The sequence below is a fragment of the Cibotium barometz genome, chromosome 43 (assembly GCF_041138505.1).
Source record: "Cibotium barometz isolate CiBa-2024 chromosome 43, ASM4113850v1, whole genome shotgun sequence".
NCBI lineage: Eukaryota > Viridiplantae > Streptophyta > Polypodiopsida > Cyatheales > Cibotiaceae > Cibotium > Cibotium barometz.
In genome coordinates, this window is record NC_141088.1 from 42,153,842 (window position 1) to 42,166,792 (window position 12,951).

The 12,951-nt window shown below is 45.3% G+C and overlaps 1 protein-coding gene across 2 annotated transcripts in view; it reads left to right on the forward strand.

The window, feature by feature from the left end:
* The first annotated feature begins 821 nt into the window (after window positions 1–821).
* Window positions 822–12,951, forward strand: part of LOC147613926 (uncharacterized) — a 37,621-nt gene continuing 25,491 nt past the window's right edge. Inside the window, exons 1-2 of one of the 2 annotated variants that reach the window (XM_086781923.1) lie at window positions 822–1,114; window positions 1,373–2,565. In XM_086781923.1, the coding sequence (XP_086638049.1) occupies window positions 1,385–2,565 (1,181 nt within the window). In that variant the 5' untranslated portion in view covers window positions 822–1,114; window positions 1,373–1,384. Of the gene's footprint in view, window positions 1,115–1,352; window positions 2,566–12,951 lie in introns of both variants that reach the window. The other variant, XM_086781924.1, reaches the window with a different exon arrangement.

The following is a 12,951-nucleotide window of genomic DNA, read 5'->3' on the forward strand; positions in this document are numbered from 1 at the left end:
TGCTAGAAGAAATCCACTGCTTACAAGAAACAACCAATGGAACTGCATTAATAAGCCACTTAGAAGAGTATTCTAGGACACACATTGTCATATGGTCACTTAGCACAATCTCAATAGCGACACACCTTCCTTACATTCTTGTGATCAATAGTCACATTCTATGTTTCCAAGAAACCAACTTACAAAATCATGAACAAACATTGCTACAATCCTTTGGGGTTATTCATACATTCAATGGGTCACGATGTCTCAATCTTCAATCATCCTGAGCAACACCTAAAAAGCATAAAAAAGAAAATAGCCCAAGGGATAGAGAAATACTGCACGTGACATCTTGCAATGCTGTTTTTTGAAATATCCATGTGACTATGGTATACAAATCATCAAGAGCAACGCCTGCAAAGTTTTTTGAGCTATTGTAAAACATCCTGAATAACATCCCTGCCAACCATTAAGGTGATCGTCGGAGACTTCAACATCAACGCATTCTAAACAACCAATACTTCAGAAAATTGCAATCTATGATGGAGAGTTTCTATTGCTTTCAGCAAATCAAAAGCCCAACCACAATTTTTATGGCTCAACATTAACCACTAACCAGCAAAAGCAGTGCTCTCGAACAAATTACTCCTATTGATCTCATCACCACTTAATAACATATCGTCTAGTGAGTCAACTTCCACTCTGGTTTGTTCACAAAAGTGCTTTTCATAAGGGCCAAGACTTGGGCTCCACAAAAACGGCATTTCAATGTATTTTCACCGGCTGAAATTCAAGAAAAACCCTTTAAAAAACGATTCAAATTTACCAGTTTTTAGTTAAGATCATGTCCTTATTGTGCCCCGAGTTTTCACCCTGTTATCAATGTACTTCGTGCTCATTGATGGCATGACAAAAGAGGAAAAACTTCGTAAAAGAGTATTTTAGTTCTGCTGCGCTCGAGGGACTGGCCTCAAAGGCTCCCCTAGCATGTCGCTGTAGCTTTTCTAGGGTTTATGGTTTTCTTGTCAGGAAACAATTGAAGGTTTAAGCTACTGCTTCCAAAGTTTTGTGAAGTCCGTCTCGAGATCGCCATTTGATAGATTTGGCAGTCCGATATCTTGGTATCACACAGGTATTCCACTATCTCTGAGCATCCCATCATCGTTCTGTGTTGTTAATCGAAAACCTAACTTGCACCGTTACGAGGCCTTATCCATTATTTCTGACTGTCCCATTACTAGGAACCCCTGCACCAGGAAACCCTACTTTTTGAACATCCATCATCATTTTGATTGTAAACCTGCCGTCATCTTTGGCATTGTGTTCTTGTTCATCTACTAGAATCCAGTTGTAAAAGAAGTATCCTTTAGGGTTTGCATTGTGTACGCAGGCAGTTTACACCATGTCGGTCGCAGCAGGTGTCAGTGATGCTGCCATCACTGTTAGAGAGAAGCTTAGGGGGAAGATTGGCCAAACAAAGGTGAAAAGATATTGGCCTGGAAAAGCCCCTGAATGGGCTGATGATGCTGATGACGATGCTGAGGTTAGGGCTTTGCGTGTCAGCAAGGAAGAGCTCCTTCAGAGAGCTTTTCCTTCTGAGGAAGGGTTTGATATTGCCAGTGCCATGGATGATCCCCGGCTCAGGCGGTTGGCTGAAAGGCGGCGTGACAGAGAAGAAGCGATTGCTCGGCACCGACAGATCAGGCAAGCAGAAATTGTCAGTACAAGAGAGGAGGAGAGGAGAGCTCAGGAAGGTGCGGAGTTTGAAGAAGAAGATGAGGATGCCATTGAACAGAGGAGGAGAAGGCTTAAAGAGAAGAGGCTTAATGAGCCTGAAATGGAGGAGTTGCAAGAGGAAGAGGAAGAGGAGGAGGAAGAGGAGGAGTCAGAATACGAGACAGATTCAGAAGAGGATGTCGGGGTGAGGGCAATGATCAAGCCCGTTTTTGTCCCAAAGCAAGAGAGGGAAACTATCCAAGAGAGGGAGAAGGTGGAAGCAGAAGAAAGAGCATTGGAGGAGTCGTTGAAGAAGCGGCTCGAAGAGAGGAAGTTGGAAACCAAACAGATTGTTGTGGAAGAAATAAAGAAAGAGGAGGAGATTGCCAGAAACATGGAGGCAGATGGTGATGGTGGTGATGTCGACACAGATGACGAAGTTAATGAGGCTGAGGAATACGAGGCTTGGAAGGTGAGAGAAATCGCTCGCATCAAGAGGGATCGGGAAGACAGGGAAGCCATGATCAAGGAGAGGGAAGAGGTAGAGAAGGTTAGGCACATGACAGAGGAGGAGCGGCGGGAATGGGAGAAGAAGAATCCCAAGCCTCTCTCACTCACCAAGAAGAAGTGGAAGTTCATGCAGAAATACTATCACAAGGGGGCGTTCTTTCAGACAGGGGCTGATGATAGAGCAGTCACTGCAGGAGGTTACGACATCTATAAGAGAGACTTCTCGGCGCCGACTGGAGAGGACAAGATGGACAAGACTATTCTTCCAAAGGTTATGCAGGTTAAACACTTTGGGCGCAGTGGAAGGACCAAATGGACTCATCTTGTTGCTGAGGATACGACAGACTGGACTGATCCGTATGTCGATTACTTGTCATTGAATTATCATTTGGTTTTTTTTAAAATTTCAGGTTCCCTGCCCATGCTTGTGAGCTTTATTTTGCCATATGCTTGAACTTGACAAATCTGATTTACCATGTTTGTCTGGTTGCTCTCTAGTGGAATCTGCTGGCTTCTTTCTCTTTCTTGTATATTTCAATCAACTTCTCATAAGAGTGTGTTCACACACTACTAGAACAATAACCCTTTTTGGGGCTCACATGCACCCTGCAGTGAGGTGCTATGTGACACTTCAATGTAACATTGTACATCATTAGTACCCTTTTAGGAACATTTGTCGTATGCCGTGGCCCCATTGTGAGCCCTAGTCTGGGACATGTTAGGCACGAGCTACGTAGTTGAGTCTCCCGGCCTTGGATGTTAGGGTCAGTCCCTTAACCCACTTGGAGAACAAAGCATATATGTTATTGAGGCTAGCCATGGTAGAGTCAGTCCATTAGATGCATTAAACCAAGCATATAAAAGCATTTAGGGTTATGGTCACATGGGCCAGCCCGTGGGGGGCAGACCTATGCCTTGCAGATGGTGCCAAGCATCTTAGGCGGTTTGTCAGCCAGCATCTAGTGCGAATCACAGTCAGTTTCCAGCAGCATAAGAGCAGTCGGCCAGCCTCATATAGGCATAACTCTCAGTTAGCCAGCATTTAATGTAATGCGCTAGCATTGAATGCTAAAAGTGCTGACGTTTAATGCTATATTTACATGGTCATGGGCATAAAACAGCAGGCTGAGTGCTAAGCAGGCTGACCAGCACATGAGGAGGCGATATAAGAGATCTCCCATTCTCTTGCAAAAAGCATCTCATTCCTCAAGAGTTCATCAAGCATCTTAGTGAACATGTGTGCCTAAAAGCCTTAGGGTTTCTAGAGCATACAATTCAGCATTCAAGCACCCAGTGCTTCATCCCCTAGGCAACATAGAAGGTCCTCTCATCTTTAGCCAGCACATGTGCATATACCGAGCAAATCTGGATTTGCATACGTGGCTTCATAGAGTCTTCTGCAGTGCTGTTGTGTTAGCATATTGTTCAGCCGGTGCTCAGTCGTTCTCATCCTTGCATTTGGCAGTCCACCATCATCATTCACATCATTGTACAAGTTCTCCAAAGTAATACAAGCAAATACTCTTGCTTGCAAGGGGGTGGGGGCGGTGGGGCTATAGTGGAGGTAATTGGGACCCAATCTGGTATCGACTCCTATCTTCTCTCTCAACTCTTCTCTTTTAAGTAAAGTGGATTGGATAAACTCAGAGGTTTAAAGAAGGCTTTGTTACATGTCACAACGGTCAACCTATTGCATGCTACATTGATATCAGGGCTTCAAGTTGTGACCCAACTTAGCTACCCAAAAGTGGGGTAGGAAAAACCACCTAGGCCTCCACAATAACATGAGAGACTTCTTCAGAAAGGTTCAAAGAAGACATGGAAGGAGAGCTCAACAAAGAAGATACCACCAAAGAAACATTTCCGCACTTCAGTTACGACTTCGTTCGAGCAATTTTGGAGCAAAATAGATTGCGGAAGCTCTAAATCGAGGCTCAAAGAAGAAAAAGCCAATGTAACATGCGGAAGCTTCGGGGTAGATCGGTAACTTTAATGCTCAGAAATCAGCAATCGTTCATGATGAGAATAACGCACAAAACTGAAAGTAGATAGGTAGAAAATAGAGAGAGAGAGAGAGAGAGAGAGAGAGAGAGAGAGAGAGAGAGAGAGAGAGGACACAATATTGGGTTCCGAATACTCGCTGTAGGGCCCCCACCACGAATGGTGTATTTGTTTCTATTAGAATGATACAAATCAGAAAATAAACGACTGAAAACTTAACCTTCTTGGCTGAGGAAAATCCTCTGCCCTTGACCTTCTATCCTGGCCCCTTGAGTAGCTTCAGCACTTGGTGAATAATCAGATGAATGAAACGCAGCCCATAGATGGGTATTTATACCCTCTCTAACCTTCAGTCGGCCAGCAACTTATTCTCCATGACTAGGTAAAATAGCACTTTATGCTAATAAACCCTTGCGTTTCACACCGAAAAGTTCTGTCCATCTTGTGCATTTATGGTAGGCTGCTGGGCAGCCCTGCGCATGGACAAAGGGCTATTGGGCAAAGGGCAAAGCCCTGTCTCTTTCGGCTCAGAGCATCGGCCACTGGATTGGCCTTTCCTGGAAGGTACTCAATCATACCACCAAATTGCTGGAATATCTGGCTCCAGCGGTGTTGTCGGTCACTCCACTGTGCACTTGGCATTGTCTGAATCCAACGTAATGTCTAATGGTCAGTGCGAACCTCAAAGTCACGGCCATAAAGGAAATGTTTCCAATGTTTCAAGGCCTGAATAATTGCGAGGAGTTCTCGATCATAGACCGAGTAATTCTTTTCTGCAGATAGTAACTTGCGAGACATATAAGCTACTGGATGGCCATTCTGTTGCAATATATCTCCAATGGCGATGTTACTCGCATCGGTGATCACTTGGAACGGCTCGTCCCACGAGGCAAGCGCCAAACAAGGCTCTTTTGACAAAGCCACCTTGAGGTTCTTGAATGCCTCCAATGCTCGTGGAGTCATTCGAATTCGTTGCCTTTTAGTCTTGACACCCTTTAGCAGATTGGTGAGATCCGTCGAGAGGTCAGAACACTTGTCTATGTGGGTGGAGTATGCCTGGCATATACCCACAAAGGATCTAATGTCATAAGCAGTCTGTGGTACTTCCCAATTGACAATCTTGGCCACCTTGGCCGGATCAAGTCGGATGCCTTCTGCACTAATTATATATCCAAGGTAATGAACCTCGAACAAATAAAATTCCGACTTCTTCTCATTGACGTAGAGAACACATACTTTCCAATCAATTCCTGGAACACCCACATCATCATGTGGTTGAATGTGGTTGGGGCGTTCGTCAAGCCAAAAGGCATGACCACAAATTCATAGTGGGTCCGTTGATGGGGAGAAAACCTGAATTAGGGTTAGAGTTCATTCATGGGAGACATACACAGAGAAGCAAGGGAGAGAGAGAGAGAGAGTTGTGGGGATAAGTCAACTCATGAAAAAGCATGAGTGTGTGACTCCCCTATCACACATGTATATTGCACTAGTACACATAGTGCACTTAGTACATTAAAAGTACTAAGTGTACTATGTACTATAACTTATGGGCTTGTACACACTATAAGGGTGGGCATAATGCCTTTACCCCAACAACCTCCCACTTAAAGGCAAAGTGCCCTTAAGTAAAGGAAAAGAAAAATCAGCATGTACATGATAATATACAAGGCCATATCAAGGCTGAAACTGGCCTCATCCAATGCCCATCAAGTGTCTGCAATGAGCAAACCGCTCCGGAGGCAAACTCTTCGTCAACAGATCAGCCGGGTTGTCATCCGTATGAATCTTAACAAGCTGAATTTGCTTGTTCTCTATCACCTCTCTGATGAAGTGATACTTCACATCTACGTGCTTCGTCTTTGCATGAAAAACAGGGTTCTTTGCCAACTGAATGGCACTCTGACTGTCACAATGTAACAATGGAATATCCCCTGTATATCCCAAATCAACCACTAACCGAGATAGCCATAATGCCTCCTTGCAAGCCTCTGTGGCTGCAATATACTCGGCCTCTGTAGTAGATAAGGCAGTGCACTTCTGCATCCTGGATATCCATGACACAGCACCTCCTGTGAATGTAAACACATAACCGGTAGTAGACTTCCGGTTATCTGGATGACCGGCATAATCCGAATCCGTGTAACCATGCACTAATGCATCCTGTTTGCCAAAGCAAATGCACAAATCCTGTGTGCCCTTCAGGTATCTCATGACACCTTTCACTGCTTCCCAATGCTTCTTGCCAGGGTTGGCCATGTATCTAGAAACCACTCCCACTGCAAATGCAATGTCCGGCCTAGTAGCAACCATGGCATACATGAGACTGCCACAAGCTGAAGCATACGGAATCTTGGCCATATCAGCCCTGTCACTATCCGACTGTGGGCTGTCCATAGCACTGAGTTTCACATATGGAGGCAAAGGAGTACTAGCTTTCTTCCCCCCGTCCATATTGAACCTCTGCAAGACTTTGCCAATGTATTCCTTCTGAGACAAATACAACACATGCTGATTTCTGTCCCGAAGTATCCGCATACCCAAGATGTGATTAGCATCACCCAAATCCTTCATATCAAAGGTTTGATGCAGCCTCTGCTTCAAAGCATCCATCTCTTTACGAGATTTCCCGGCAATCAACATATCATCAACATACAAAATGAGAATCAATAGACTGCCATCCAAGGCTTTCTTGGTGTACAAGCAGTGATCTATGTCACTTCTCCTGAATTTCTGAGATTTCATGAATGTATCAAATTTATGATACCATTCTCTTGGTGCCTGTTTGAGCCCATAAAGACTCTTTTTCAGCTTGCATACAAGCTTCTCCTTTCCACTTACTGCATAACCCTCTGGCTGCTGCATATATATCTCCTCATGGAGATCACCGTGAAGAAAAGCAGTCTTCACATCCATCTGAATCAAGTCCAGATCATCATGTGCAACCAAAGCCAACACAGCTCTAAGTGTGGTCATTTTGACCACTGGAGAGAAGATCTCATCAAAGTCCACACCATATTCTTGCTTGAAGCCCTTAGCCACTAACCTGGCTTTGTATCTTGGCTTTGCATCTGATGCAACTTTGAGCCTGTATACCCACTTGCATGGCAAAACCTTCTTGCCTGCAGGCAAAGGCACCAACTTCCATGTTCCATTTTTATGCAGAGAATCCATCTCTGACTTCATGGCACGCTCCCATAGAGCTTTGTCTGCCCTCTGTAAAGCCTCTTTATAACATGAGGGCTCCCCACAGTCAGTGAGCATCAAATAGTCAACCCCTGGAACAAACCTGTCAGGGGCTCTGGAGGGTCTTGTGGACCTCCGTACCCAATGACCATCATTTGCAGGTTGCTGTCCAGCCTGCATATCACCCATTGGTGGCTCCTGTTCCATGCCATAAGGCTGAAAAATCATGCCCGGTATGTCCTCCAACTGTGGTATATCCATAGGGATATCTTCTGCCATCTCTGGCTGTCCATTTGGACCATTTTCAGCACCATTTAAGGGCTGGTTTTCCTGCTGTAATGGCTGATTTACAGCCCTTTGTTGTTGTCCATGATGTCCATCATCATCAAAGATGACTCTGCCAGGCTCCTGTTGCCTTGCAGGCTCCTTATACATGCATGTTTCATCAAAAATGACATCATTGCTGCGTATGATCTTTCTATTCATGGGATCCCAAAGTCTATACCCCATTTCACCTCTGTCACCATATCCTAGGAATATGCATTTATGAGACTTAGGATCAAGTTTGGTGCGCATTTCCCTGCGTATGTGCACGTACGCAACGCAACCAAACACTCTCAAGTGCTTGTATGACGGAGGCTTCCCTGTCCATACTTCTTCTGGCACTTTCCCACCAAGCCTCGTGTTAGGTGACCTGTTTATAAGGTGAACGGCTGTCATAACAGCTTCAGCCCAAAAACCATGAGGTAATGCAGCATGTGACAACATAGAACGGACCTTCTCCTGTATGGTCCTGTTCATCCTCTCTGCTGTCCGGTTTTGTGGAGGATCATAAGGAGTAGAGAGCTCCCTCTTGATGCCTTTAGCATCACAAAAGTCCTGAAACTGTTTGGACATATACTCTCCACCATTGTCGGAACGCAAAGCCTTCAGTGTTTTGCCAGTTTGATTCTCAACAAGAGCAACAAACTTCTCAAACACTGAGAATGTATCACTCTTCAAACGAAGAGGATAAACCCACACCTTGCGTGTGGCATCATCAATAAAAGACACAAAATATTTTGCCCCTCCCAAAGAAAGCTGAGGCATCTCACATACATCTGTATGCACAAGCTCTAACTGAGCATCTTTCTGTCCAAGAGCTTTCTTGTGGGGGCACTGTAGTTGCCTACCATATATACAATGCTCACAAAACTGAAAACTTGAAAATTTGAGAGAAGGCAAGTAACCCAAACGAGACAATTGCTCCATTCCTTTGACACTCATGTGTCCTAACCGGCTATGCCACATAGAAATTTCCGGCAGCTCGGTTGCATTTACATTAGCATGGTGACAAACACCTGCATGCATAAAATAAAGAGTGTCCACCTTAGAGCCTCTGGCAACAACCAGTGAGCCCTTACTAATCTTCCACTTTCCACTACCAAATGTGGTAACATAATCAGCATCATCAAGCTGTCCAGTAGAAAGCAGATTCTTCTTGATCTCAGGCACATGCCTGACATCATGGAGCATAAGCTGTGAGCCATCTGAAAATACAAGCCTCACATCACCTCTGCCAAGAATTTTGCATGCATGGTTATCACCCAAATAAACCACTCCTTCATTGCCAGCAGTGTACCTGACAAACAAGTCTCTGCAACCTGTGACATGAAAGGAGGCACCTGAATCAATGATCCATGAGTGCATACCATGACCACCTGTAAGAAGTGAATGGGCATCAAGTGAAGACGTAAAGAGGACCTCATCCTCACTGCCACCTGCATGTGACACATTGATTTCTTCGATCTTGACTCCACTTTTGCCCTTTGGCTTTACATCTTTGGCTTCATCCTTCTCTTTGTCTTTGCCTTTTCCCTTTTCTTTTTGATCATTTTTCCATTTGTAGCATTGCTTTTTGATGTGTCCCTTCTTGCCACAATAATGGCATTCCAAATCCTTTTTGGAGCGAGACTTGCTCCTTCCCCTTTCTTGGCTTTTCCCCCTTTGCTGGGATCTCCCACGTGCATTCATTGCATTGGACTTTCCAACAGAGTTGTTCTTCCTGTTCATCTCTTCTTGAAGAAGAGCACCCTCAACATCTGCATATGACAGCATAGCATGCGAATTGCTAGTGGCTGTCCTGAATGTGTCCCAACTCTCTGGCAAAGTGCATAACAAAAAAGTGGCTTTGAACTCATCGTCCATTGCCAACTTTTGATTTATAACCTGGCTGACAATACCATTAAACTCATTGAGATGGGCTGTCATAGAAGCCCCTTCCTTCATCTGAAGGCCTATGAGTTTCTTCAACCAATACACTTTGCTTGAGGCACTTTGTTGGGCATACAAGTCCTGCAATCTCTGCCACATTCCCCAAGCTGTCTTCTCTTCACGAATGCTGAAAAGTAATGAGTCTGACACAGACAACATGATAGTAGATCTTGCCAGCTCATCCATATCTTCCCACTCTTCAGCAGTAAGAGAAGCGGGCATCACACCCCTTTCTTTGATAGGCTTATGTTGCTTTTTCTGAAGCAACACATTGTAGCACTGGGTTTGCCAAATATCATAGTTATGCGAGCCTTCAAGCTTCTTGATGTGAAGCAATGAAGAGCTCTCACCTGTGGTTGCCATAGCAAAATGCAACCTGTAAATGCCTGACTCCCTGCAAATGTGCAAACACTGCACCCAAGATGTGCAAACACTGCACCCAAAGCACACAAAGTGCTCACAAATGTTCTCCCAAGCTTTATCTCCCACTGCGGAAGCAAGAATGCAACTTTTCTCCCACTTTTTGTGATGAAAACACCAAAATCTGGTTGCTGCAGATTTTGGACAGCACCTTAAATGTGCTCTTTTGCCCTTTCTAAAGTACTGTACAGCAGTACTAAGCGCTCACCAATGATGTACCAAACCTGTACCGGCAATTTCAGCAGCTGAATTTGAACCTTTTGATCACTCAAAACAGTGTACAGCCATGCCAAAACATGTACAAATCTGTACCAAAACTGTACCAGCAGGTACAATAGCAATAAATGCTCTCCTGGCTGTCCAAATGAGTGAAAATCAGACTTTTACAGTCCTGTACACTGCATAAAACAGTCCCGAACAGAAATTGGGCAAAAGCCCCTTGACTGCAAGCTGATTTTTGAGGATTCAAGGCATATATGTCTTGCCTGCTGCTTTGCCAAGCTCAACAAGCATACAAACTTGAAAAGCCCCTTGATTTGAGATCAATTTCTGATCATGCATGGTACATTGGCGCACATGAAGGCATCCAGAGTGTTCACGATGCTTCCCCCTGGCCACATATACATCAAATACAGGAAAGCCCCTTGATTTGCAGGCACATTGAGTGCTTGTAAGGCATCAGCACATTAACCACAGCATCAAATGCGATTGCCTGCATGCAAATCAACCAAATTGGCACAAAAGCCCCTTGATTTGCACTGCAATTTGCTGCAATTTGCTGCGATTTTGCCCAAATGTGCGATTTTTCACATCATACAGCATGTATGAGTGCTTAATTGCACAATTACATCAAAAGCCCCAAATTTCGACATCCAATTTCCTGCAAATTGATCCTGATATGACCAATTTCCTGCAAATTTATCCTGATTGTGACCAATGTCACCCAATTTTGCCAATTTTGCTCAAAAATTGAGCAATTGGGCACCTGTACCTGCTCAATTGATAATTGTACCTGCTCAATTGCAAGTCCCAAAAAAAAATTGAAGCAAAATACCTCTGAATTTTCTGGATTTTTCTCTGATTTGCAGGCGGGTTGATGAATTTGGTGCTGATGCTTGATGCTGATGCTGCTGTTCATGCAAACCTTTGTAGTCGGGCTCAAGAGAGGCGCCTTTACACAGGTGACTGTTGCGGGCAATGGCAGAATGCGAAGGAAGGAGGGACCATAGCGAGCCTGACGAGTCTGCAGCAGCAAATGGCCGAGAGCGCAGCGATGAAGATCAAGAAGTGCTGCCCAACGCGTCTTCGCTCCACGCTCAGATGCAAAAAAGTGGCTGCTGCTGCGTTGACTGTCCTTGCGCTTCAGTTGTTGTAGGCGCCTGAAGTCAGAAGTAGGTGCCCCCCGTTGCTCACGCGTGTTCGTTCCACGCTCACACCCTCCAGTTTCGCCTAGCGCTTAACGCCCGCCTGACGTATTCGCCTAGCGCCTTGCTGATTAGAGTCGCTCACGTAGCTGCTTATGCTTTGCTTCGCCGTGCGCCTTCTACACGCTTGCGTTCACTGCTGAGCCGACTCGCTTCTTTGGCCACCAGCGCCTTGCTTCAGTGTTCGCCTGCGCCGTTTGCCTGCGCCGTGTGCTGACCTCCTCGCTCGTGGCTGCTGTGCAGCCCGCCTGGCTGCTGGGCAGTCATCGCTTGGTTGCTGGGCAGCTGGGGCAGCCCACGCTGCTGGCTGGGCAACAGCTGAGTCAGCCCACGCCTACTGGCTGGGCAAGGAATGACAGAAATCAGCACTCAAGAAGAATCTGGAGAGACCAACGCTCTGATACCAGTTGATGGGGAGAAAACCTGAATTAGGGTTAGAGTTCATTCATGGGAGACATACACAGAGAAGCAAGGGAGAGAGAGAGAGAGAGTTGTGGGGATAAGTCAACTCATGAAAAAGCATGAGTGTGTGACTCCCCTATCACACATGTATATTGCACTAGTACACATAGTGCACTTAGTACATTAAAAGTACTAAGTGTACTATGTACTATAACTTATGGGCTTGTACACACTATAAGGGTGGGCATAACGCCTTTACCCCAACATCCGTTTCGTACGGAAGGCTGTCTTGGGAATGTCCCCCTCAACAATCCTCACCTGGTGGTACCCACTCTTCAAATCAAGTTTTGAGAACACCTTAGCCCCATTCAGCCTCTCGAGAATATAGTCTATTCGAGGCATCGAGAATCTACTCTTGATAGTGTCATGTGCAAGCATTGCCATGAACTTTCCCAGAGCTAATCCAGAAGGGGCAGCCAAGAAAAAGATCATTAGAGTTAGGACTTGGAGCACAAGGTGGAGAAGTGGCCAATGATGGACTTGGAGCAGGGCATGGAAGGCATTGAAGGATGTCCTGTCAGCTGCGTTAGATGCAAGGAAGGACAGTCGGTTGAGACAAGAGTTGTCGGCTCTACTAGAACTGCTGTCGGCTGCTTATAGGAGTGGCCGGCTGAACCAGAGGACAAGGCGGTTGTAGGCGCTACAGTGTGTATGTAATATGCGGAAGCTTCGGAGAAGGATCGGTACTTCAAAACTCAGAAAACAGCACTCTTTTCGCGACGGAATTAACGCACAAACTGAAAGACGATGTGCAGAAAATAGAGAGAGAGAGGGGAGATGGAGAGGACACAGTATTGGGTCCCAATTACCCTCTGTAGGGCCCCCACCACGGATGGTGTATTTGCTTTATTAGAATGATGTAAATCTGAAAACAAATACAAAGTACTTGACCTTTTCTTGGCTGGAAAACCTGCCCTTGACCTTCAGTCCTTCACCCCTTTGCTTTAGCAATGTTCTTGGCTGTCCTGGACCTTGTTTGCTTGGAGCACTTGGTGAA